Source organism: Podarcis raffonei, chromosome 1, assembly GCF_027172205.1.
Source record: "Podarcis raffonei isolate rPodRaf1 chromosome 1, rPodRaf1.pri, whole genome shotgun sequence".
NCBI classification, from domain to species: Eukaryota; Metazoa; Chordata; class Lepidosauria; order Squamata; family Lacertidae; genus Podarcis; species Podarcis raffonei.
This window is the reverse complement of record NC_070602.1, coordinates 134,908,747-134,936,261: the sequence shown is the minus strand read 5'-3', so window position 1 is coordinate 134,936,261 and position 27,515 is coordinate 134,908,747. Positions and strand designations below refer to the sequence as shown.

At 44.1% G+C, this 27,515-nt stretch overlaps 2 protein-coding genes across 4 annotated transcripts in view; both read left to right on the top strand.

Moving 5' to 3' along the window:
• The first annotated feature begins 212 nt into the window (after positions 1-212).
• LOC128401060 (UDP-glucuronosyltransferase 1-6-like) overlaps positions 213-27,515 on the top strand; it is a 47,526-nt gene continuing 20,223 nt past the window's right edge. Inside the window, exon 1 of one of the 3 annotated variants that reach the window (XM_053363960.1) lies at positions 213-1,317. In XM_053363960.1, the coding sequence (XP_053219935.1) occupies positions 454-1,317 (864 nt within the window). In that variant the 5' untranslated portion in view covers positions 213-453. Of the gene's footprint in view, positions 1,318-4,351; positions 5,249-11,914; positions 12,830-27,515 lie in introns of those variants that run through there. The other 2 variants (XM_053363961.1, XM_053363946.1) reach the window with 2 other exon arrangements.
• LOC128401106 (UDP-glucuronosyltransferase 1A1-like) lies at positions 20,413-21,553 on the top strand. Its single transcript, XM_053363962.1, has one exon. The coding sequence runs from the start codon at positions 20,614-20,616 to the stop codon at positions 21,496-21,498; it is 885 nt and encodes a 294-aa protein (XP_053219937.1). The 5' UTR covers positions 20,413-20,613; the 3' UTR covers positions 21,499-21,553.

Here is a 27,515-nt window from a genome sequence, read left to right as displayed (position 1 = left end):
AGGTTGTTGGCTCTCATCCAGCCCCCCTTCCTTTACAGACATATCACAAAACCAGAGTTTATAATCACATTTTGATCTGGTCTCTGAACTGTCATGTCTCTTATCAGCAGCTTTCCCTAGCTGTTACAAAACCTGTTTTTACTACTTTGCACTTCAGATTAGCCTATCACTTCCTTTCCTGATCCTTCCTAGTCAGGGCCTTTTGTTAGTTCATAAATGAGCTGTAGCATTGCACCATTGCTTATGGTGCTTCATTCTCAGGGCAAACAGGAGGGCTTTCATGGCCATGAACTTTCAGCAGATCATGTTGGACTAATGATTAATGCAGACAGGTAGAATATCTGGCTTATAGACTAAAGCAGGATTAGTTTTTTATTCCTGCGCTAAACAAGTACACAATACAGAAATACACAAGGGTTTCCTCTTATTGACAGACCTTTTCTGGATGAAGAGATGGCTTATCTTTTTCATCGGCCTATCCACTTGACTGCATGGCTTCTGTTTTTGATTGCTATCATTAACTTTACTGAAACTGGGAAGCTTCTGGTGATACCTCAAGATGGAAGCCACTGGCTCAGCATGAATGCTGTTGTCAAGAAGCTCAGTGAAAAGGGTCATGAGGTAACAGTGGTGGCACCAGAAATTAATTTGCTCTTAAAGGAATCAAAGCATTATAAACAGAAAACCTACCCAGTGCCATACAAAAAGGCAGATCTTGATGCTGGATTTCGAAAGTTTGCTTCCAACCTTTTCCGTAAGGTTTCTTTTCCTTACACAATTCTTCAAGAATATCAGAACAACATGTATATAATAAATATGTTTTTCTACAACTGTGACAGCCTTCTGAGGAACAAAGAAATCATCAAGTACCTGGAAGAGACTCAGTTTGATGCACTTTTCACAGATCCAGCTTTGCCATGTGGAGTCATCCTCGCTGAACATCTTTCCATTCCTTCCGTGTACTTCTTTCGTGGATTCCCATGCAGTTTAGAGCATGCAATTTGTAAATCTCCAAACCCTACTTCCTATATCCCAAGATGCTATACCAGGTACACAGACCAAATGACTTTCATCCAACGTGTGATTAATCTGTTTGTCAATTCTGTAGAAACATCACTTTTTAAAACTCTGTATAATAAGTATGAAGATATTGCTTCAGAATTTCTACAAAGAGATGTTCACTTACCAACACTTTACAGAAATGGCTCTGTCTGGCTTTTACGGTACGACTTTGTATTTGAGTATCCCAGACCTCTGATGCCAAATATGGTCTTCATTGGAGGGATAAATTGTGAAGAAGGCAAAATCCTGCCACAGGTACGTCCATTACTTTTTATTCACAAATTCTTTAAGGATAAAAATAAAAATTGCATTTAAGTAAGAAGTGCTTGTGCATGTAATAGTACACATAAAGGATATGAATAATAAATTGCACATTGTGAACGTCAATCATGAGGGTTAGATTTGCGTTATTTCCATAATGAATGGAACATCATCCAGATAACATTGCAAATGAAATCAAACCGTTTAGAATACACGAAGTGATAGAATTTAAGACATGGCTCCAAAACTAATGTTGCAGCTGATCAAGAGTAAGTTACATTTAATTAAGTGAAACTTACTTCCAGGTAAACACACATAGGATGCTAGGGGTATATTATAAAAGAATGTTCTGATTACACTTTGTGAACTAGGTAAAAGTCTGGTTTATAGTTGCATGGGTGACTGGCTGCATAGAAACTATATCAGAGTTGCCAGGGTCTTCTGTGTAATTGCTGGGAGAGCTCAATGGGACTAACTTCTGAATAGACATATTGTGCTGTTGGAGTATGTTTTGTTGGATGTGTTGCAGCCGGTTGGACTTGAGCATGTAGACCCAGATGTATGAGTAGATTCAGCACTGAGTCTGCATACCCAGGTTTCTGTGGTGGCCAGAAATGTATTTGCACAGTTAAAATTTGTGCACAATCTGTGCCCATTCCTGTAGTCTGATCTGGCCACAATGAGACATCTTAGTTACATCTTGTTTGGATTACTGCGGGGTTGCCTTTGAAATGTAGTCAGAAACTTCAACTGGCCCTAAGAGGCGCAAACAAACTGTTGACGGGCTGGTAATAAGGAGCATATGACTCCATTATTATAGCAGCTCCACTGGCTTTCAGTCTGTTTCTGGCAACCGTGAACATCTGGAATTCCTAATAAACTGCAAGTCTAATGTCCATTAGATACGTCTACAGGGTTCCCATGAAGAAGATACAAATTATACTGACATACAAATTCCATTGCAAACACACATTTTAAAGGACCCATTTCCATTGTTATGGACAGAGGATCGAATACTTCTTGATCTATCCACTTTGCAGTTACCTCTGGCTCCCTTTCTCCAATTATAGTCAAAGTGATCAAATATAAATATCTTAATTAGATTAGGTAATGGGGCTTGAGGGTTTTTTAGGTGGAGCACGCCAGTCCTGATCTCTTGTGATATGTGTGGTAATGCTAAAGGTACCTAAAGCCATAGCTATGGGGGGGGGGGAGCAGGGTTAGACAGGTTTTTTGCCCCAGGTGAAGCCTCCAGAGGGGCACCACTGAGGCTCCCAGCCTGTGTGTGTGTGTGTGTGTGTGTGTGTGTGTGTGTGTGTGTGTGTACACAAATGCTTGGATGGGTGGGTAGGGGGTGCAAACTGGGTTTTTGGCCCCAGGGGAAATACAGCCTATCTAAACAGCAGTGACATTCTGAACTAATAAACGTGAAATAAATAAATAAATATGATTGACTTAAAAATGCTAAAATGATTCCAGTTGTATGCCCTGTATTCCTTTGTGGTACTTCTTCCTTTGATAAGGTATAGGTTGGATTCCTACTGTAGGTCAGGCGTTCAGCAGTTGGACTTGATGACTCGGTGGGCTTCGTTCTCATTCTACATGGATTTCTTATTCTACCTAGGCTGGAGTTGTGGGCACAAAAAAGAAAACCGCATTTTTAACTGAAGAAGACAACCTTTATTTCACATTCAGGTTAGAAACCGATGTAATCCATGGCCTGACATCAAAAGATGACTGTTGCATTTGTAAATACTGTGAACCGCCCTGATTGAGAGCAGCATACAAATTTAATAAATTAAAAAACAATAGAGGATTGTTGGTATTTTACTGCCGACGGATGAAATACATCCTAAGCCAGTTTTGATGAGTTTATTATTCAGTTTGACCCTGATTGATGCAGCACTTCTGAAATAGCCCAATTTGACCTGGCCCAATTCAGAAGTTCTGTTGTTCAGCTTGGGTCAGATTCTGCTTCTTCATTTGGGAAAACTGAAGCATTACACTTCCCTCTTTACTATGGTCTTCTTTTTTAAGCCTTTTTTTTCAGAATTAGATGAAATTAAGTTTGGGGGGAAACAAGAAACTGTTTTGAATGGCCAGTTCCTCCAACAGCTGCTCCTTTGCAAAGGCTCCAAGGTCCTGATGGCAAATTTTCATTCTCACTTTTCTCCCACCTCTGCCCAGTACAGTGAAATGTACAGCCTTAAGGTTAAATTACCTGACAGTTAGAATTCCATAATGGTTTTTTATTTTTGTGCAAAGCAGCCATAGATAGGCAGCTACTTGGAGTTAAAACATGGCCATACTAACATGCCATTTTCCCAGTCGAAATGACCCACAACTTGCTTTTCACTCCATGGAGAGAAAAAAGAGCTCCTTCTTGATGGGTAGGGAGAGCAGCTTTCTGCTCTGGATTTAAAGCTTCCAAGTGCATAATGGAACTAAGTAAAGAGGGTTTAGGGCAGCAGTCAGGGAGATAAATGTAAGGGAACAGCTACCAGGAACTGAGTTAGCAGAAACAGACCGGAGATAGAGAGAGTTGGGGAGTTGAAAGCAAGTTTGTTTGAATAAAGTTGGTTCATATTACTCCTGTTTGATCATTCATGTAACTGACATCATGTGGCACACCGCTTGTCAAATATCACTTGGTAAACAAAGCAAGCTGATGCAAGCATATGTATGAGTAGTGCTGCCTGCAGTTTGACCCTCAGGGATCAATTTGGAACAGCAAGCAGATCACGCCACAAACATGTGAAGAAGTGCATGCTGTATTAAGGAGGTCACCTCCAGACAAGAAGCCAGCTATGTCTGGTACATTATTTTGGGCACCCATGCCTGAAGAAGATTTTGTGCGAGCTACAAAATCAGGCCAAATTTCTAACTGATCCAGTGCAAGTATTTCACCCGTGTCACTGGGGAAAGGGACTCTCATTAATCAGCAACCTTGTGCTTTATACCAATCATTAACAATATGGGCAGGTAAATCCAAGGTTAACGGCACGCTGCTCAGGATTTAAAAGGTAGCGTTACATGATTACATAACAAATATAGGCTGTCACTGAAGATGGATTCCGCCTTGCCTCGCTTTCATGGCAGTGCTGTCTGTTTTGTCTTTGTTCTCATCTGCTTTGGAGAGGCGAAGAGGCTGCTAGTGATACCTCAGGATGGAAGCCACTGGCTCAGCATGCGTGCTGTGGTGGAGAAGCTCAGTGAAAGAGGGCATGAGATAGTTGTGGTGGCTCCAGAAGTTAATCTGCTCATGAAAGAATCAAAGTATTACACGAGGAAAACATTTGCTGTGCCGTATACGGCAGATGATCTTTCCCAGCGTTTCCGTTCGTTTGGCAACCAGCCCTTTGATGAAGTCTCTTTTCCTGCCATGGTTTTAGGAGCATATAGGAGCTTAATGCATCTCATTGAGATGTTTTTCATTAACTGCAAAAGCCTTCTGAGGAACAGAGAAGTCATGAAGTACCTGGAAGAGACTCAGTTTGATGCACTTTTCACAGATCCAGCTTTGCCATGTGGAGTCATACTCGCTGAACATCTCTCCATCCCTTCTGTGTACTTCTTTCGTGGATTCCCATGCGGTTTAGAGAATGCTATCAGCAAATGTCCAGACCCAGTTTCTTATGTCCCGAGATGCTATAGCAGCCACACTGATCACATGACATTTGCCCAGCGAGTGTTGAACCAGCTCATTAGCTTCTTAGAGACGCCACTTTTTAAGAGACTGTACATTCCTTACCAAGAGCTTGCTTCAGAACTCTTTCAGAGAGACGTTCACTTACCAACACTTTACAGAAATGGCTCTGTCTGGCTTTTACGATATGACTTTGTATTTGAGTATCCCAGACCTGTGATGCCAAATATGGTCTTCATTGGAGGAATTAACTGTGAGGAAGGCAAAATCCTGCCACAGGTAGGTGCTATGTATCAATGGCTTTGAGCTTAGATCTGTGTCGCTACCATGTTCTTTGCTACCAACACAGCCACACTTGAATGAATTATCATAGTGAGATGTTGATTTCTGTACTCCTGTTTGAAAACAACGTCGGTAGGGGCATGGGATGGGACATTTGTGGCTGTAGCTCAGCAGTTGTGGAGATAAACCTTTGCTTAAAGAAAACTGCCTGGTCCTGTGATTATTTGATCTGAGAAACATGGCCGTATTGACTTGTTACAGCAGGGGTTTATCAAAATTGCATTTCTGGTGCTTGTTGATATTGAGGGATAGTGTATAAACTATATCTACTGTTTTCCATTTCATTTGTGACTTTTAATTGTTATTATATTTTTATGTCACAAGTTAGTTGCAACCTCTTTAATAGGCCCCATGCAAGCTACACTGTTATTCAGGAGGGATGGTTAAGGGTGGGGGGGGGGATGAAAAAGGTGTTATTTGAGTACGATACAAACCAACACCCCCACAGAGAACTGGATCAGATTAAAAAGAGCAGTGTAGTAGAAGCTGGGGAGAAGGAGGAGAGAGAAATAGAAGAAATGGGTATGTGTGCAGTTATATCCCTGGCCTTCTTTACAAACTATATGAGAAACATGTCAAAATGGAGGGGGAACAAGAGTGCCTGGGTGAATCTAAAAAGGAAGGCGTTCCTTGAGCACAATGTTTTACTGGGCAAGGATCACATGATGAGCAGCTACAGGGATGGGGGCTCAAAGCAAGGAGACTCAAGAGAGTCAGCCTGCCTGGGTTTATGCCACTAACTGCTCCCCTAAAATTACACTGGTTTCAGAAGTCTAAGCTCAGTTATAGTCTTAGAAAGAAAAAACAAACGAACTAAATGCATTTGCAATGAAGTATCAAGGTGCAGAAAAGGAAAGAATTAATGAGATGTCCTTGACATCAGGGAATGCTTGACTCTAGATGGATGCGTACATTTCAAGCACACACCCCCCCCCCCCGGAAAAATAAACCTGGAAACTGTGATTGATTAAGTGTGCTGGGAGCTGTAGCTCTGTGATTAACAAACTACAGTTCCCAGGATTCTTTGTGAGGGGAGCTTTAATTGTGTTTGCAGCCTTATTGGAAGGTCACAGAGGTTTCAGTAGCCAACTGATAAGTGATACAGTGTGGTTTTGATTGAATTATCAAACAGGGAACACATGACTTTAGCTCTTCCAAGTTCAGCTGTCAAGTCAGCAGAAAAAGTCTGGGGCATTCTCATCTGCATTTCAGTAGGGGGTGTTGACTGGAACTGAGAAATGCATCCTGTCCTAACCTCGTAGCTCTTGCCGGGGATCATTTCCAGATAAAACAGAGAATTGTGAACCAAGGGGATAGTGTGAGAAGGAACAGAAAATGGGGGCAAATTTTTATTTTAGACTTTGGCAGCCTAACTGCAGACCTGCAGCCCCCAATATGGGTCGGCCAATCATGTTACATCACTCAGGAATCAGGTGGACTCTAACGTGTCGCAATACACAATAAGGAAAGCTCTGGTCTAAAAGAGTTGTGGTAGCAAGTACTTAATGCCCTGATAAGGAGTGACAGCCCCCACTACCTGCCAGTACATTCCTGCATGTGTTACTATGATGGATGATAGGATATTGTGCAACTTGACACCCAGTCACAGCGCACCAGTATACAGTAGGCCTGCAGCTTACACAGGGGTACATTTCAGGGATTGTGCCTAAAGCTAAAACCATGAATAGTCAATATACAATGGCAGGTGGTATCGCCAAAGTACTTTTTCCCTCCCCTTTTTATTCCCTCCCTCTGCCCCCTATTTATTCATTCATTGCCAAGTGAATTAAGCTGAATGCGCATAAGTTAAATGTGAGTAAGTTGTGGGCTTACTATACAGGGGAATCAAATGGGGCTATATCCCTTGGCTTATGCTGTGCATACTTAGAGCCCACAAGGTGGGAGAACATGTGCTTTGAGGGTCGTTGAAGGAGCAGTGAAATAGGCAAGTTTGCTGATGATACAAAATCTTCAGTGTGCTGAAAACAAAAAGAGATGGCATTCAATGTTAGCAAGTGTAAAGTGAAGCACAAAAGCCAAAGAAGTGTGGGTGGGACATTTTCTCCTAGTCTACTGGCCATGTCTTCTGCAGCTGGGGAGAAAAGCCTTAACTTTCTCCCCATTTGTTGCCATCTCCCCCTAACTGCACCCCACTTGGCAATTAGTCTCAGTACATGGGAACTTCCCCCAAATTGCTGTGCCAGGATGAGGCACAGGATTATGAGACAGCGGCAGCTACCTCCAAAATCACACCCTTCCTGCAGAACAATGAGACTAATGGGGAAATGCGACCTTTTTAAAAGACTAACTGCAGGGGGAGAAAGGGAAAGAAAAGAGAAATAAACAAAGAAGAAGTGAGGTGGAAGGGAGTTTTAAATTGCTGTGATTGGAAGGGAGGCAGGGAGGATGCTGATGGGTAAAGGTTTTCTGAAAGTAGCATGTAAGGTAAAGGTAAAGGTACCCCTGTCCGTACAGGCCAGTCGTGACCGACTCTAGGGTTGTGCACTCATCTCGCTCTAGAGGCCGTGAGCCGGCGCCGTCCAAAGACACTTCCGGGTCACGTGGCCAGCGTGACGAAGCCGCTCTGGCGAGCCAGCGCAGCACACGGAACGCCGTTTACCTTCCCGCTATAAAGCGGTACCTATTTATCTACTTGCACTTAAGGGTGCTTTCGAACTGCTAGGTGGGCAGGAGCTGGGACCGAAAGACGGGAGCTCACCCCGCCACGGGGATTCGAACCGCCGACCATACGATCGCCAAGTCCTAGACACTGAGGTTTTACCCACAGCGCCACCCGCGTCCCTTGTGCTTCCTTCTACTGCTCTGGTAATTCCACTTCCTTTTCTGAAGGCAGAGAGAGACCCGTGGCCAGCAGGGGGACAGAGGGACAATACACTCTCCTGGGCCTCCTCCAGAGTCACCTTGTAAGTACATGCCTTTTTGATTCAGGGATTAGCAACTGCAGTATGCATTCAGATTAACAGGACTGCATGCCTCTTTCAACTGGCAAAAAAGAGTGGCTGCACGTCAGGTCTTGGGACAATGAGAAGGAACCCCGTCCAGGAGCCTATGGCAGCGGGTGCAAAAGTGGCCCCTTTTAGAAGCCACAATAGTTGGACTGAAGAAGATGGGCGATATGAGGAAATGTCCTACCCTTTTGTTGCTCCCTGAAGGAACTGAGCATCATCTTGGATCAACATTCCTTTCAGGGAGGAGACACCATCATGGGACATTAACAGAAATTAAAATTGCTCCTCAGACTTGTGTCTTCCTACAAGATCTGCCATATCCAATGCAGAACTTGGTATGAAGAGCATTGACATCAATAACAGGTGGAGGTGATCAGTACTCTGACCTGCCCATTCTGACCCCAGGGGCAAACTCAGAGCTGTTATCACTACCACACATGGTCAGAAGTAGGTAAGTTGGAGATTCAAGAAAACATACTTAATATTTTTTAATATCACATCTAAACAAATTCAAAGCTTTAATTTTTATTTACAATACTTAAAAATATTCTTAGACCACTGTTAAGCATTTTTATTGGAATGCATTTTTATTGGAATGCATTATTAAAACTATAAACAGAAATAGAAATACAACAAATAAGATATCATTTTATTATAATATTTTAAGACAATTAAAAAAGGTGTTTTGAAAATTTGAAAATATTTTAAGATATACAACCCATTAGCATACACTTTTATGATGTGCCAAAAGTGTCACTTATGATGTTCACTTCCATTTCATTTCGCTCTGCAACTTTGTATCTTTTAGTGTGTGCATTTTTAGAAACTAAATGGTCAGAGGACCATCCTGAAATTGTACAACTGATGGTTCCTAAAAATACATTAAAGTCGGCTTGGCTATATATAATACATGCAAGTGTGGTTCCTAAAGACAGACACCTGAAAAAGTTTATTACAAGCAGAAACTGCTCAATTTGACTGTTTCCATTCATTACATTACCAATTAGGTTAACAAAACTATTCATTTTTAGAAATTCATTTTTAAATGGAAAAGTACAGCAGTGGAAAATTTTCAACACCACCAGTTTTTGAAAGTAGCATGTATGTGTGGATAAATATGTGTTAATTGGAACTTATTTTGATTTTGGCCTTGCCCACCACTGGCATGAGGCAGTTGCCTGTGAAAGCATTGTGACCTGTGACTTAAAAAATGTTCTCTGCCCATGCTCTAGATTCTGGCAGCAGAGTCTGGCTACAGATCTTGGCAGTGGTTTTGTAAATATATATGGCTTCCCATTGTTCCGTTCTTATGGAGGCATATTTGTGTAGTATCCTCTTTTTGTTAAAGTGGAGCTTTTGCTTGGGAAAAGTCTTCCACTTCAGTGTCAGGGGTCTCTGTGGAACAAATGTTGGTCTTAGCCATTCTCATCCTCCCTCAGAATCTATACATTTATTTACAATATGCCCCATATTTATGTTAAAATTGCCAAGGCTCGAAGTTACAGTATTGGCTGTTTGCATTTGCAATTACATGCACATTTCTCTTTGGTGTTTGTACAATAAGCTTGGTTTCAGATCCTCTTGTCTCATTGGGAGGGGTGGAAAGGCAAAACCTCATCAGGTGAGAACATCACTCTCACTGCTTGAGGATCTGAACTGACCGCAAGCCCTTCCTGTGTCCTGGAGACTCCAGTACAGGAGGAGCCTTTTTGCCAGCACCACTTTGCCATCCTTGGACTCCTGTCTGGACGTCCCAGCAGAACAGACTCCTGTCTGGATGTCCCAGCACCATCACTCAGCTGCTCCTGAAGTAAGTTAGAGCCAGGGCTGGCCCAAGACATTTTGTCACCTGAGGTGAACCAAAAAATGCCCCCCCCCCCAATCCACCAGGGAAGAAGGGGTGAGTGAAGATCAAGAACAGAGGGGTAATAAAGATCCTCGTAGAGAACAAGGAGGAAGTAAAGATCTACAGCAAGAGCGGGGGGAATCAAATCAGCCTTACCCAATGGTTGAAGTGGGAATCAAAGACTATTTTGTGTTGGGGGTGCAGAACCCAGGAGACCCCAGAGGGCAGCCCTCACCATTTTCTTGCTATGGGTGGGAGATGAGCAGTGCCTCCTTTTTGCAGAGAGGCCTCTGTAGAGGTGGCCTGGGGGTGGGCTGCCAAGGAGGTGGTAGACGTGCCTCCAAGTAGCAGCCAGCAATGCATTTCTTAGAGACTGAATCTGCTGCCCCTGTGAATCTTGCTGCCCGAGATTTTGCTCTGTCAGCCTGAGAGTCACAAGGAGCTATCCAAGGTGCTATGTTGTCTTTGCTGGTCTGTGACCGAAATAAAACTTGATGCTGATACTATGTTTTCTTTGAATTTTGCCTTATCTGACCTCTGTGTTGCCTGACTTTGATTCAACAGAACCTGAATTATTACTTCTTTTCCTTACCAGCACACAAACTGACACCTAACATATCTCCGATGTCTGTGTTACAGCTCCATTTGGCTAAGATAAATGGGTTCTTTAAAAAAGTCCAGCACTCCCTTCCTCAGGGGGAAAGCAGGAGCTCCCACATCCCTTGTGTCAGGCCGGCAGCTGGCTAGGAAAGCAAGAGCGGGGAATGATAGGCGCAAATGGGGAGAAGAGAGATGTAGCTCAGCATGGCTCATGATAAGGCTGGCAATGGCGGTGTCGCTGTCATAGCTGCATCCCAAACATGCTCCCCTGGCACCACACAATTAAAAGAACTGTATCAGACTTTGTGAGGAGTAGGAAGGGGAATTATGGGTAAATCTGAGGCTATTGGTGATAAAATCTCACATTATCACTGCTCAGATAATGATGAGTCAGCTCAGAAGCTGAAAGACTCCTGCAGAGCACAGTGTTATATTAGGTGGTGATGAAACTGTGCAATAAGTTTATTTAATATGAACATTTAAATTAAATAACGTGTCACACAAATACAATCCTATAGAGCAATGATGTTTTCAGTTGAAGAATAAATAGGATTCATTATGTAAGAACAAGAACTATCAAGTCCACACTGATAAATTCCTAGCAGGGTTGGAGAAATATCTTGCTTCCACTGGCCTGATCCTTCTCAGGGTTGACCCTGTGGGCAAGGTGCTTTGAAGTCCTGAAGTTGAGACTTAAAAACACCTTGCAAGAAGCTGGTAAAACAAGTATTCCCCCTTCATTTTAGCATGGATTTCAGTGCAACCCCTTCCTGAATCTCTCAGATGCCCACCAGCTGTACTTGCCCATCGGCTGACATCATTTATGACAATGGCATCTGATGGATGCAAGGATGGGATTAAATACTGCATTGACTCTGTGCCTGTTCCTTAGCTGAGCAGGCTCTAACCACTACTCATTCGCTCACTTCTTTTATTATAATTACAATGGAAAGTTTTTATTGTTTTCAAACATAACAACTGCAAAAGTATTCTCTGTAACAATGCAAGCAATAACAAGAAAACGAAGGATGGCTAAACATTTTGTATAATTCCAGTAGTACCTTTTATAAGCTTTAGCACCTCCCAAAGTAAATGTTTAACCAGAAGCCTTGGCTTTTAGTTAAATGTTTACTTCAAGAGGGCACACCAGGTCAGACTTTGCACTCAGTATATAAGGGGCTGGTTTGGAGCATACACCTGATACTTTCTGAGAGAGAAGCAAGCAGACAGACCAGAAAAATGGCTCCTATGGCCTGCTCCCAGGCATACGTTTCCATCCTCATGCTGCTTCTATATTCTTTGAGTTTTGTTTCTGGTGGGAAACTCCTGGTGGTACCCATGGATGGAAGCCACTGGCTCAGCATGCAATCCATCCTGAACCAACTCAAGAAGAATGGACACGAGATAGTCGTCGTTGCACCTGAAATCAATATGCACATAAAAGCGTCAGATGATGTTTATACTTTGAAAAGTTATCCAGTGCCCTTCACCCAAGAAGAAATGGATATCTCTATTAAAGAATTTGGAAATGACAATTTTCAAGAGCTTCCTTTTTTGGTCAGGTTTTTTAGAGCAATTGAGAGAATGAAACAGACAAATGCTATGTTCTTAGCTGCTTGCACACATTTACTATACAACCAAGAACTGATGAGCTATATCAAGGAGAGCAAATTTGATGCTCTCTTTACAGATCCTATGATGCCTTGTGGCCAGATAGTTGCTGACTACTTTGGCATCCCTTCTGTCTTTTTCTTACGAGGAATACCATGTGGTTTTGACTTTGAAGCTACGCACTGTCCGAGGCCTCCTTCTTATGTCCCAAGAGGTATGACAGGAAACTCAGATCATATGACGTTTGCCCAGCGTGTGAAAAATCTGCTGTTCCACCTGGCAGAATACTTCCTCTGCAGTTTTGTCTACTCTCCTTATGCAAGTCTTGCTTCAGAGTTTCTGCAGAGAGATCTGAGTCTCACAGAACTTCTAAGTCATGGATCCATTTGGCTGATGAGAATGGACTTTGTGGCTGAATATCCAAGGCCATTAATGCCAAATATGATTATAATTGGAGGGGTAAACTGTGCCTGGAAGAAGCCGTTATCTCAGGTTGGTAATGCTGCTGCTGCTGTTGCTTATTGTTATGATTATTTTATTTTTGTTGTTGTTAAATTTATTACGACAGGATTCTGAATTCTGTAGAATTTCTTTTATGAGTAGAAGCATGATTTTTAGACTTTCTAGTCAATCACCAGTTTGGTGCAACCAGTGCTATTTTTTCTTTTGTGGTACAGTTTGATATTAATTCCAACCACCACCCCAGCAAAAAAAAACAAACAAAAAAAAAACTCAATAGAAAACATGCAATGAGTTCACTAAATACCTAATCTATAAATAGTCTATAAAATATACAAAATATCTATAAGTGGTAAGAACTCTCCTAATAACACCTCGTTAACTGAACTGAAAATGCTTGCCTGAATGAGATTTCCCCTGGTGCCTAAAGGAGCATGCCTGCAGCATGCGCTGATGTTGTGTCTAGTTTCTGGGCAGCCACAGCTGAGTCAGAACAGCTCATCCCAGCTCATCCTCCCAGGTTTCAGGAACATGAGCAATATCGGTATTCTCATTCTCAATCAAGTCATGAATGGCTCAAAAATTATGTTCCAATTTTCTCCATGAGCTAGATTGCAACAATGATTATCATGAACGATCTCAAGCAACTTTGGCCAAGGAATTTGGGGAAATGGCATAATTCAATTGAAGCCGAGCTGAAGTCTTGGAAACACCTACGGCTTAGTTGCCTGGACTGGATTGCAGCAATTAAGACCTCTGTTTTACCAAGATTCCCATTTTTGTTTCAAACCCTCCCTGTAACTATCCCCTCAGATACCTTTGTTAAATGGCAACTGTTGCTCAATGGATTTATCGCTTGGGGAAGCGTGGTCATGTGACCAGTAAGACCCTCTATAGACCTTGGATGAAGGAAGGACTGAGAATGCCTGATCTGAAGTACTATCCTGAGGCTTTTCATCTAAAGCAGCTAATTAAAATAGCCAAAGAGACCCTATGAATTAATTCCCTCTAGTCCTTCAATATGTGTGCTGCTGTTTCTTAGTATATCTAGACCTATATTAAGGGATGTATCTCATCTTTTTCTGAAGAGAGCATTGATAATGTGGAGGAAGTGTAGAAGTTCTCTGGTCCAGGGCACCTCTCTGCTCTTTCCATATTGGAATCATCCAGCCTTCAGACAGGAAGAGGTGTGAGCAATTCCACTTGTGGAAAGATCGGGGTCTATATAGACTGTATAGACTGTATGACATCTATCATGCGCTCAGCATGTGTCTGAAGCCAAGTATGCATGGTAAACAGCTGCCCTGGACAAAGAATTGACCTGCGCCTCCATGGACAGCTGTGAGTCCAGAATGACTCCCAGGCTGTGCACCTGGTCCTTCAGGGGCACAGTTACCCCATTCAGGACCAGGGAGTCCTCCACATCTGCCCGCCTCCTGTCCCCCAAAAACAGTACTTCTGTCTTGTCAGGATTCAACCTCAATCTGTTAGCCACCATCCAACCTCCAACCGCCTCCAGACACTCACATAGGACCTTCACCGCTTTCACTGGTTCTGATTTGAAAGAGAGGTAGAGCTGGGTATCATCCGCATATTGATGAACACCCAGCCCAAACCCCCTGATGATCTCTCCCAGTGGCTGCATATAGATGTTGAAAAGCATGGGGGAGAGGACAGAACCCTGTGGCACCCCACAAGTGAGAGCCCAGGGGTCTGAACACTCATCCCCCACCACCACTTTCTGAACACGGCCCAGGAGAAAGGAGCGGAACCACTGTATGACGGTGCCCCCAGCTCCCAGCCCCTCTAGACGGTCCAGAAGAATGTTATGGTCGATGGTATCAAAAGCTGCTGAGAGATCCAGCAGAACTAGGAAACAGCTCTCACCTTTGTCCCTAGCCCGCCAGAGATCATTGACCAGCGCGACCAAGGCAGTTTCAGTCCCATGATGAGGCCTGAATCAGGAGTCAGGAGACTGGAAGGGATCCAAATGGTCCGCTTCTTCCAGGCGTGCCTGGAGTTGTTCAGCAACCACTCGCTCAATCACCTTGCCCAAGAATGGAAGATTTGAGACTGGGCGATAGTTGGCCATATTGCCCGGGTCTAGAGTTTTTTTTTTAAGAAGCGGTTTAATGACCGCCTCTTTCAGCGGGTCTGGGAAGGCTCCCTCACAGAGAGAAGCATTCACCACCCTGCGAAGCCCATCGCCCAGGATGGACAAGGATCAAGGTGGTTGGCTTCACTCGTCCAAGCAGCCTGTCCACATCCTCAGAGGTAACAGATTGAAATTGATCCCAAGCAACTTGACTAGACAGGACTCTAGCACTCTCCTGCCCTGGCCCTGCTCCCATGGTGGAGTCTACCTCTTCCCGAATCTGAGTGACTTTATATAAATCCGGTAATGGGCACCAGGTGATTACCGTACATTCCCTTTCTGATCAAATGTGTACATGGGCTCGGGTGAATGTAATGTGCTCTGTGGGAAGCTACCCTTGAAGATGGTTTGAAAATTAGCGCTACAGTATGTGGAGGCCATGGGGCTGACGTTGGGCACTTGGCCACACAAAAGCTTTGGAGCTCCCAACCTGCAATGCATGTCACTAAAACTAAAGCATTAAAAGAACAAAAAACCTTACAGCATTCAATTATATTGTCAAGTAGCACCTTAAAGGTAAAGGTCAAGGTACCCCTGCCCGTACGGGCCAGTCTTGCCAGACTCTAGGGTTGCGCGCCCATCTCGCTTAAGAGGCCGGGGGCCAGCGCTGTCCGCAGACACTTCCGGGTCACATGGCCAGCGTGACAAGCTGCATCTGGCGAGCCAGTGCAGCACACAGAAACGCCGTTTACCTTCCCGCTAGTAAGCAGTCCCTATTTATCTACTTGCACCCGGGGGTGCTTTCGAACTGCTAGGTTGGCAGGCGCTGGGACCGAGCAACGGGAGCGCACCCCGCCACGGGGATTCGAACCGCCAACCTGACAATCGGCAAGTCCTAGGCGCTGAGGTTTTACCCACAGCGCCAACCGCGTCCCTCCCAAGTAGCACCTTAGAGACCAACTAAGTTTGTTCTTGGTATAAGCTTTTGTGTGCATGCACACTTCTTCAGATATACACGACTACCTACCAGAATCCATTATATTGTATTTGTTTCTCAAAAAAACCAAGCAAGCCAGATAGAAAAGCTTAAACTCTTGATTCTGTAAGGAAGCAATTTGATGGGGAGACCGGTCCTCTCCATTTTTGTTGTTTATTTTAACAGCAACAGAAAAAGGAGCATGTGCTCCACTGAGTCTAAACTGTAGGTAAAAAAGAAGATGAAATAAATACCAAATCAAGCTAATAGCTAATGGGCAAAACAGAAGCTTGCAACTTTTGCAATGGCATCTATATTTTTAAAATAAAAATAATACAAAGGACTTGTGCAAAAACAGTCTTGTAGAAGACCTCTGTGTTAGAAACATTATTTAAGGGTTGTATATATATATTGCAGTTACAGTCGCCAAAGATCTTTTGGGCATGCCTTCAGTGAGCATCAGTCAGTGGCAATAGACAAGGGGTAGGCAACGTAAGGCCCGGGGGCTGGATGCGGCCCAATCGCCTTCTCAATCCAGCCCGCGGACAGTCCGAGAATCAACATGTTTTTACATGAGTAGAATGTGTGCTTTTATTTAAAATGCATCTCTGGGTTATTTGTGGGGCATAGGAATTCGTTCATTATTTTATTTGTTCATTATAGTCCTGCACACCACATGGTCTGTGAGGGATGGTGGACCGGCCCACGGCTGAAAATAGTTACTGACCCCTGCAATAGACGAATTAAGATCATTTGAGTTGAGTTGTTGCTAGATTGTATTTAGGTGAGCAGCGCACAGAAGGTGTGTGGTGATAAAAAGCACCACCTAGACATCACCATGTAGATGACGAAAAATTTAGGAGCGAGAAATTTAATAAACTTTAAAGAAAAAAAGAACAAAATATTCATCTTGCTGGAATGTAATAACCTTTAACATCTTCAACAAGTAGTTATGAACTTTTATGACCTCCGCTTGTTACAAAACCAAAGTGTTTAACTGTGATGAATCATCTTCTATAACTGTAGTAACTTAAGATTTCGTTAATGTAAATAACTCAACTGGAATTCTTATGATTAGATAATGGTCTAATGCTGGTGGCTATAGGTTCAGCAGAGTCAACACGTTAAACATTTACTTGATGAGTTCAGGGCCACTGGCAGAGGAACGGGAGTGTAGAGGGAGCAGACTGCCCCCGGCACCACTATTCCGGTAGGGTGCCATCGCGGCGCCCCCTGGACACGTGCCGTACATCCCCACGTGTGCGCCAGGTGCCACGCCCCCAGGTGGCGCGTCACACCCCCAGAACATGTGCCACGCCCCTGCGGGTGGCGCACCATGCCCTCGCGGGCGGCATACCAGACCCCCGGGATGCGCGCCATGCCCCTGGGGGCAACATGTCATGCCCCCAGGGCACACACCGTGCCCCTGCCTGCTTAGGTGAATTTTGCTGTGCAGTAGGTGAGAATGTTTTAAATAATTCTCACTTCTGGAAAAGGTTGTTCAAGTATTTAAAAACATATCTCAGATTATTTCCATGTTTGCTTCTACTTGCATGACAGAGAGCTAGCAGAGCAACTTTGATGCCGCATCTTAGAATCCCCTGCTCCTTGGGCTGAATATCTTTCCTTGATTATAGTCTACTTCTTGCATAGACTTCCATATGGTTTGAATTCTGAAGCAGCCCAGAATCCAAGCCCCCTGCCTTATATCTCAGGAACTTACACAGCTTATTCTTTTTTATTTATTTTATTTTTTTAAATATTTTTATTGGTTTTTAACATACAAAATTATAAAACATACCACACAATTTATCACAAATATATTCTTATTGGACTTCCATCAGCACCTCTGACAATCCTCCGTCTTAATCACTTCTTACGCATTTCCTAACTTACTATTGTCTTTACATCTCTTAACATATCACGTCTCCTTCTCCATTTTTGCAATATTTCTAATATTATTCCTCACAGAACTTCTTGCAAACCTACAAACGTCATCTGGTCGTCACAAATACTTTTCAAATAATCCGTAAATTTACTCCAGTCCTTGGTAAACTTCTGGTCCCGCCGGTTTCGGATCCTTCCCGTTAGTTTATCAAGGAACTTATACAGCTTATTCAGATCATATGACATTTACTGAGCATGTAACAAACATTTTAATGATGGTTTTAAATTCTTTATTTTGCACTTTATTTTTTTTGTAAAATATGTGTATCTTGCTTCTGAATCTCTGCAGAGGAAGATTACAATCTTGGATTTTTTTAAAAGTAAAACATCCCTTTGGTCGCTGAGGTATGAATTTGCATTTGATTACCTCAGACATGGTTTTAACTGGAGAGATAAACTCTGAACAGAGAAGGCATTATCCAAGGTTTGAAACACTTTCTCATGAAATTACTATATATCTGCAATTTTACAGGACCTCCGTCGCCTGCATTATGCTATGATCTGTGCCTTGACTAGTGTTATTAAGGAGGTAGCAACTCTACTCAATATGTTGGGATCCTTGACAAACTGATTTGCTTTTGTTTCTACTCCACTGATGCCAAACATGTTTGTCTGGAGCTAAGCACTATTTTCATGTAAAAAAAGGATAGTGGGTGATACCCAGTGCTGAAGCTTCACCAGTGCAATTGACTTTGTGCAGGCAGTGGAACTCTGTCCTTTCCTATTCCCTTCAAGCCCACCCCCGCCCCAAAAAAACCCTCAAAATCAACTCCAGATGGTTGGAAGTCCCTCTGTTGCATATTCTGGAGATGGATGTGGGAAGCCGAGGAAACAGGAGTCCCATTGCACTCATTGCACAAAGCAAAGAGAGGGAGAATTGAATACATCTCAATATATATTTAAAATAAAAATATTAAAATGAATGTCTGTTACCATATGCTACACTGGCTTGCTGCCATCTGACTAAGAAAATGTGTTGTTGTTTTTTTAAGTAACAAGAGAGGATGATGCCGCAATTGGCACTGGCTACTCCTGGTCTGCTGCTGGCCTATCTGCTGCTGCCTCTTCGATCTGCCTCGCTCTGGGTGGTCATGGGGGCAGGCTGTATAATACCTTTAATTTCTGCCTTTCCTCTCTATGAGGAAACTCACAATAATTAGTTGCTAGCTGTAATGCTTGATATCAGAAATAAGATATTCCGGCTCCACTTGTCCTCTCTTTTACATAGAAATATGTACAAGAGATTATGTTTTCTTTAATATTGTTACTGGCCACCCCAATTCCTGCTGAGCCGTGCACAGGATTCCAGAGGTCTTGGCCATAAACCAGGGTCTGTGCTCCTTTGGGGAATTGAAGACGCACTGTCGTAGCTTTAAGAAATATGGTTTATTCACCTATTTACACCTTCAGTCTGCCTGGAGGGAGTCCAGATCTTATAGTATGGTCATGTCAAAAGAGGCTTGTTCCCCACAGCAGTGCAGCCCTGGAGTCCAAGGCCTCTCTCCCAGCCTCCCTTCAGCCAGCCTGCCCAAATGGTTCTGTCCTTTGTTCTCAGCTATTCCAAGCCTTGTGCCAAAGGCCCCAAACTCTTCTGTGACATCACACCCAGCATAGGCACCAACTTCTAGGGGCCAAGGCAGTTTCAGCCCCCTGAATATTTTTTTTTTTTTTGAGGGGCAGCCATCCTCAATATTCAGATGATGTTGCACATGGGACATCAGCACATTGCACAATGTTGCATTGCCCCCCAATCCTCTGCAGAGGCTGGCTCCTTTGACATCCAGTTACCCTGTCAACCTTCCAACCCCATCTCCCCATATCTGTTCACACCTCAGGGCAGAGGAAAGGACTCTTGCCTTGCCAATGGCCCTTTGTTGTTTTTAATGGCCCTACATTGCTAGGTTATTTTGCATAAACTAGCCCAGAAATACTTCTGCAGCTTGTATTTTGCCTTCATATCCCAAATAATCAGAATTCTACCATTTATTAATTTATCGGGTTTAGGGAGGTCCCCTTTCTAGCAACAATAAAGTTGATGCTCCATAGGAAGCTCACAAAAAAGAGTACAATATATGACATTATGGTAACTATACTGCCTGACCTCCGTGAACTACAGGATAAAACTACAAACTTATGCTGAATCATCTGCAGGCAAATATTGCTACTGAAGAGATTTGTTTCGTTAATGTACAACATAAAGTCATTTGGCCCTATTCTTATCTATTTAGTAAGTTTGAATGTAGCCCCGGTCATAAGATCAGCGGAGGACGTTTATTAAACATTTACCTGATGCTTGGAATCAGTGATGCTGTGGGCTACACCAATATTATACTCAGCAACATCTGATTTTGTGCATTAGGCATACAGTATATCAAAGTCAGGGCTTCTTGTTACCATGACAGGAACGATGAATTCAAGGTCTCAACGAGCCACTGGCCTTGCCTTTCTGTTCTGTGTTGCTTGTTCTAGTTAACATTTTAAAATTTAAGGGTTACAGAAGCACACCACATAATTGTGCTAAATCATCTTCTACAACTCTTGCTGCTGAATAGTTTTCTTTTATGTTGTTGTTAACATACAACATGAACTTGGTTGGCCCTGTTCTTATCTGTTCAATATTATTTCATGCACAGCCTTTGGTCCTGATAAAAGTAGTGTCAGTGGAGGGCACACATTAAACATTTACTTGATGCTTAGTATGAGTGAGTCCATTGGCTGCACCAACGTTATACTTGCAACATCTGCTTTCATATATTAGGCACAAAGCGTGTAAGGAAGTCAGGACTTCTAGATACCACGATGGCAAGGCTGAATTCAAGGTCTCAACTGGTTGCTGGAGTTGCCTTTTGGTTCTCTTTGTGGCATTGTGCCGAAAGTGGGAAGCTGTTGGTGTTGCCTCAAGATGGAAGTCACTGGCTGAGCATGCAAATAGCAGTAGAGAAGCTTGCGCAAAAAGGACATGAGGTTGTGGTTGTGATGCCAGAAAACACTTTGGTCATGCAAACGTCTTCTGAGCATTTCACTGTAAGAACACATTCCGTGCCTTACACCCAGGAGCAGTTGGACGAATTTTACAGGGCAATAGGTGAGAATATTTTTAATAATGCTCACCTCCTGGAGAAGGTTGTTCAATTCTATAGAAATGTATCTCGTGGTGTTTCCATGTATGTTTCTGCTTGTCGGCATCTTTTATATGACAAAGAACTCATCCAGTTCCTCCAGCAGAGCGACTTTGATGCTGTGTTTTCTGATCCTGTGCTGCCTTGCGCTCCAATCCTTGCTGAATATCTTTCCTTGCCTAGAGTCTACTTCTTACGTGGACTTCCATGTCATTTGGACTTCCAAGCTGCTCAGTGCCCAAGCCCCATTTCTTACATCCCAGAGGGTTTTACAACTTACTCGGATCATATGACATTTACTGAGCGTGTGAAGAATGTTTTAATGGCTCAGTTCAGTTCTTTAGTTTGCTACTTATTTTATGAAAAATATGAACAGCTTGCTACTGAGTTTCTGCAGAGGAAGATTACAGCCTTGGAACTTTTTAGTAAAACATCCCTTTGGTTGCTGAGGTATGACTTTGCATTTGATTACCCCAGACCTGTGATGCCCAACATGGTCTTTATTGGAGGGATTAATTGTGCCCTGAAGAAGCCATTATCCAAGGTTTGTAACACTTTATCATGACATTTGTAGTTATTTTGTTAGTGTTACGCCCTCTGTCTTTCTGTATGTCAGCTATAGCAATTTATTGTGGATCGAGGGCCCGACCCCCGCTAAGTGAAATAAATACACAAGGACACGTGATATAAGGTTAATGGGCAAGGAAAGGCCACAACTTTATTGATTACAGCAGTGAAAAGGTATTGGCTTAGGCATTGGATGACTATAGGAGGTGGGTTTATTCAACAGTAGGTGGAGCCTGTTGATGCTAATCCAACTATAGGCTCACCCCTGATGTCACCGAGGGTCGTGCCATGGCCTCCCGCCAAGCAGGCATCGGACGGAATACACGACCGCCAGATTCCTTTAACGGAATAACCCACGGTAGATAGCATAGGCGATGGCCACACCTAGCCCTTGACACAGCACAACACATGAATCCAATGCCTAACCGCCACCCGAGCCGCAAAGGGGCTCGCCGCCAATACCCTCACAGCTGCAACCAATCCCTAATGCTACTAATAACGCTGTCCAACCAGATGTCATTCCCAATGTCTGTTAGATGAACTCCGTCATTCCGGTATATGGCTTGGTCGCCGATCCGGATACGGTCATGATAAATGACTCGGCCATTCATAAAGCGTACCCAACGGGCTACCGCCCGATTCAAGAGTTTCCTGGTTTTTTCAATGGCCATACAGCTCTGCGCACCGCGCCAAACAATTCTTTTCAAGAAGGAGGACCAGAACACCATTGTTCTGGGGCACAAGGCCGCGATCGCCTCCAAGTCTCTTTTTATGTTCCACAACAAGTCCACGCTTCTCATATTAGCAAGGTCATTCTCTCCCAAGTGAATGATAAGGATGTCTGGAGGGCCAAACGTGGCTACTCTGCCCAATCAGCAATGGCATAAGCTCTTCCCACCGCATGCCGCGTTTCGAAAACCAGGAAACTCGCATCCCAGGTGGCAAACCAAGATGGTGGGTAAGGCCGCAGCTGACCGCCCGAACGCAGGCCCAATGGACTATACTGTGGCCGCAAATCCACACACTTCTCCTGAGAACGGCTGAGGACGAAAGAAAAGGGGGAAAAACGGGTAAGTAGGTTCAACATAGCGGAGGGGAAACTAGCGGATGTACCCTTTATAAGCATTGGATTTCCATCGGCCCATTTCTTTAATCTTGTCCGCGGGCAAGCCCAAGCGCGCAGCAGTTGAGGCAGCGCCGATCCTAAAAGAGTGGGCAGCATAATCCCAGGAAGCTAAACCGCAAGCATCAATAGCTTTGCGGAGTACCCTTGTGAATTGGTGTCTCAATAAGGGGGACCCGTCTTCGTGAATCAAAAGCGGACCCTGGCCAGGCGGTCTGAGACAAAGATACCGCCTAGTGTCCTTTACTGGGCATGGGCCCTGCCCCCCAGACGCTGTGAGTTTAAGAAGGACACCCCTACCGGCCTGATCAGTTTTGGATTGACGTATCCGTACCATCACGCTCGTCTCAGACAGCTGCACGTCTTCCATAAGGAGGCCACGCATCAAACCATTTGGGCTACCTTCGACTACCACCTCGCCCACTCTTAAGGCGGCAAAAAAGGCGATGGCATATGCCATGGAAAAGAGGCGGGCCTCAAACCGGGACCAACAGATTGACCGAAGTTTTTTGCGTATTTGAGAGAGCAACCCATAAGAAATTGGCTTACGGCCCTGAACCCTAGGGGGTTGCAACCTGCCCCAGCCTTCGATAGCTCTGCGGATCAGGAAGTCACTGCATGGATCGTAGGAGAACGTGGCCTTAGCGAAGAAGCTAATGGCAGCTACGTGTATTTTTAATGTTTTAGGCGCGTGCCCTAGGTCATCTAGGTGCGCAAGGTATTGCAAAACGTCATCAGTGGTGGGAGGCGCGTTAGCCGAAAGCCCCGAAGAGCCAGACCTGTAGCCCAAAAAATCGCACCAGGCCTTCTTGTAAGACCTGAGAGTGGAGGGTGCAACAGACGCTAATACTCCCTTAATCACTTTGCGTCTCCAACGTTCCACAGGTGCTCCGGAAAGGGTTCGGGCAACAGCTGTGCTCCAGGTGCCAGCAACCGGAAGCGAGACATCTGAAAGCGAGATAATGCATCAGCTATATCATTATTGACCCCCGGTATGAATTTGGCTGAAAAGACTATGTTGTACTCAAGGCACCGAAGAACGAACAACCGTAGGAGAGAGGAGACCCTCTCAGACCGGGATGACTGCCTCGCTAGAATGTTCACCACTGCCAGGTTGTCGGTTCTGAAGCACACTCTGCGATTTTGGAACTCCTCCGTCCAGATATGCACAGCCACTACTATTGGAAAAAACTCGAGAAAAGTGAGATCCCGCGTGATGCCCTTGCCCTGCCAGCCCATTGGCCAATGTTGGGCGCACCATCGACCCTTGAAATACAAGCCAAAGCCCAGAGAGCCTGCTGCATCCGATTGTACCTGAAAATCTGAGGACAAGTTAAGGACATCCTGCCATAGGGACACTCCATTATAGTGTTCCAAAAATGTCGCCCAAACCTCTAGGTCGGCCTTAACTGTCTTTGGAAGACGGACTCTGTGGTGTGGGTGCTTGAGACCCACCGAAAGCCTGGCTAGGCGGGCACAGAAAGGGCGTCCAGGGGAAACCACTCTACAAGCAAAATTGAAATGGCCTAACAGGGATTGTATCTGTCGGAGGGTGATTTTCCTAAGTGTGAGGGTGGCATGAATTAGTTTCTTAAGGGTGTCAATCTTCTCTTCCGGTAAGCGGGATGATTGGGCAACTGTATCCAGCTCAATGCCCAAATACGTGAGGCACGTAGTCGGGCCCTCCGTCTTTTCGGCTGCAAGGGGAACACCCAAGTCCTGGGCCAGCGCTGAAAAGGCCCCAAGCAGGGAGGCACATTCCCCAGTGTTTGGTTTCCCCACGAAAAGAAAATCATCTAGGTAGTGCGTGACCCCAGTGGCGTTAGTTCGAAAATGTAGAGCCCAATCCAAGAAGGTGCTAAATGACTCAAATGCCGAGCAAGCTATGGAGCAGCCCATCGGCATAGCCTTGTCTACATAATACTTCTCTTGAAATTTGAATCCCAGCAGCCAAAAGTCATTGGGGTGCACTGGCAAAAGACGAAAGGCCGATTCTATATCACACTTGGCTAAGAGTGCCCCTTGACCAAAGCGCCTAATTAGTTTTACTGCCTGATCAAATGTGGCATATTTCACTGAACTTAACTCTGTTGGGATGGCATCATTTACCGATCCCCCTTTAGGGTACGAAAGATTGTGAATGAGCCTAAATTCCCCAGGGGTTTTCTTGGGCACTATCCCTAACGGTGATATATGTAGATTTGGTATTGGGGGACTATCGAACGGGCCAGCTACTCTGCCGGCACTCACTTCTTTAGCTATTTTCCGTTCGGCAATTTCCGGCCTCTCTCTAACGGATTTCTGGTTGGGTGAATCTTTTGCTGTCAAGGAACCTGTTACTGGGATTCGAAAACCAGTGGAAAAACCTTCCTGAAGATAAGAAGCCGCCTGTCTATCTGGGTAGTAGGCTAGGAGATCACAAAGTGGGGCTAGCTTAATAGGGGAAAACGCCAATTCAGAAACTGCCTTATCTTCTGTTCCCGGCCGCGGGGGCTCCCCTGGAACTGGAGTGATGGAACCCCCGGCCTCCACGAAAGGGCTGCTTTCCCCCCTTAAAGCAGGATGCTGCAGGATGGGCCCCGGCGCATCTATCGCATTCGTGTGGATATTTACAGGCCGGCCTTTGGCATGACCCCTTATTGTACTCCCAGCATACCTTACGCCTAAACTCCCTTCTGGGTTCAGCTCTGGCCGATCTGAAGGACTCTACTGGTTTCTTCTCAACGTATGGGCCCACTGCTATTGACCAGATGCCATTCTCAATCTGGTCCCAGCGCGCTGATGGGATCCTGGAAGCCTTCCTACGGAACTTTTTATCATAACTTATGGCAGCGGCTTCGCCTGACAGGGCACATGCGGTGCGGATGTGCGAAAGGTAGGCGACTAGGTGGACCGCCCTCTTGGGGTAAGCTGCCACAATCGTCCCCATGAAAGCCTGGAAACCATCCAACCAGTTCTCGAATGTCCTTGGCACGGGCGGGTACTTGGTCCTACGCTTCCCATGGGAAGGCCGCTTCTCGCCCCGCCCTAGCTCTTCTGCTGGGGGAACTAACTTAAACATGTCAACAAATTCCCCATTCAGAATTTTTGCGCGCAATTTTGGGGATAAGTGATCACCTGGGATCACATCTGCCGTTGAATAGGTGGACGTGACTGAATCTTTTACCAAGGCCCCGTCCTTCCACTCCTGTGTCCCCCCAAACTTTTTCCGATGACTGTTCGCTCTCCTAGTTAGAGCCCAGTCTGGGAGACCCGATATTTCCTCTCCCTTTCCCCAGTAAGAACCCAAGGACGCGTCACTATCATAATCTGAAGAAGAAGAACTACCTGTCTCATCATCTGAATCCTTCCTCTTCGACTTGCTTTTCTTGCAAGTGTGTTTTCTCTTCTCGCGCCTCTTCCCTGAAGGCTTTTCCTTGGGCTCTGTAGTATTGGCTGTCTCCGACTCCTGCTGATCCTCCTCAGCTTCGGATGAAGAGGCCGATTCCGGTAACTGCACCCTGTTCCTTTTATCCTGCAAACATCTGGAAGAACTAGGAACAACAGGATTATTTACGCGGGTAGACTTAGATGTCGCCTTCCCCCCCTGGCCCCGAGTCACGGGTGTGGAAGACTGTGACTTTGACCTGGTCCTAACCGGTTCCGTCCTGAAATTCGTGCCTGCCCTTGCCAATTGAGAATCATTAAAGAGGGCGGCCGAGGTGCTGGGTAGATCATCCCATTGGGAAGATCGTGGACTCTCCGGAACCACCTGCGTATCAGGAATCAAATCGGGAGATGATGGGGGACTGGGGTTTTCGTCGGGGAAGCGATGTTCGTAGTCATCTATAAACGACCTAAATGCTTTAAGGAAATGAGAAATGGGCTTTTGGTTATTGCCTCTATCCCGTTGCCCCCGGGGTGCGCTGGCAGCTGAGCTACGTGCTGCTTCAGACGCGCGCTTTCTCTTGGGAGCCATTAGATGTGCTTCGTACACCTAGCTTGAAACCTTATCCCACTACTATCCTAATAAGGAAAAAGTTTTTTTTAAAATTAATTAATTAATGTTAATTATTATTATTATTATTATTTTATAAATTTTATTATTATTATTATTATTATTATTATTATTATATTTTATTTTTTTATTTTATTTTTTTAATTATTTATTATTATTATTATTATTATTATTATTATTATTTTATTTTATTTTATTTTTATTATTATTTATATAATATTTATGATTTATTTATTTATTTATTTAGTAATAATTAATTAATTAATTATTTTATACAAATATTACAATGAAATAGTTACTAACGAGAAATTATTAATTTACACCCTACTGTCTAAAATAGACTGATAAAATTTCGAATTTATCCAACAGGATCAACAGCCGGTTGCTATTGCTTTATTCCAAATTAATTAAAATTAATTGAACGATCAACTGATTCAAAGAGGATCAATAGCCCGATACAATTGCTGTAGATCCAATTAATCAATAAAATCAACTAATTAAAAAAGGATCAACCGCCAATTGCTATTGCTGTAGTACCAATTAATTAATAAAATTAATTGAAGGATCAACTGCTCAACCTCTGTAAACTTGTCAGTTTTAATGTCACTGAAAGTAAGCAATTACTGGGTGGTTATGCAATAAAAGTATTCTACTAGCCCTATCAATGCTACCAAGTTTCAATTTCCAAGCAGCAGAAAAAACCCCTCAGCTACACAGCACTGGACTAAAGTGAGCACTAACAATTTCCATATAGCAGCCCCAAAGCACTGAAATTAATTGAGCAGCAGGGACAAGTTGGCAATAGGAAGGCGAAGCACTTGCCCCTTAAGCCCCCAACAATAGGCTGTCAACGACAAAAACCAAATGTTGGCTTCCCCGCCACTATGCAAAGCTT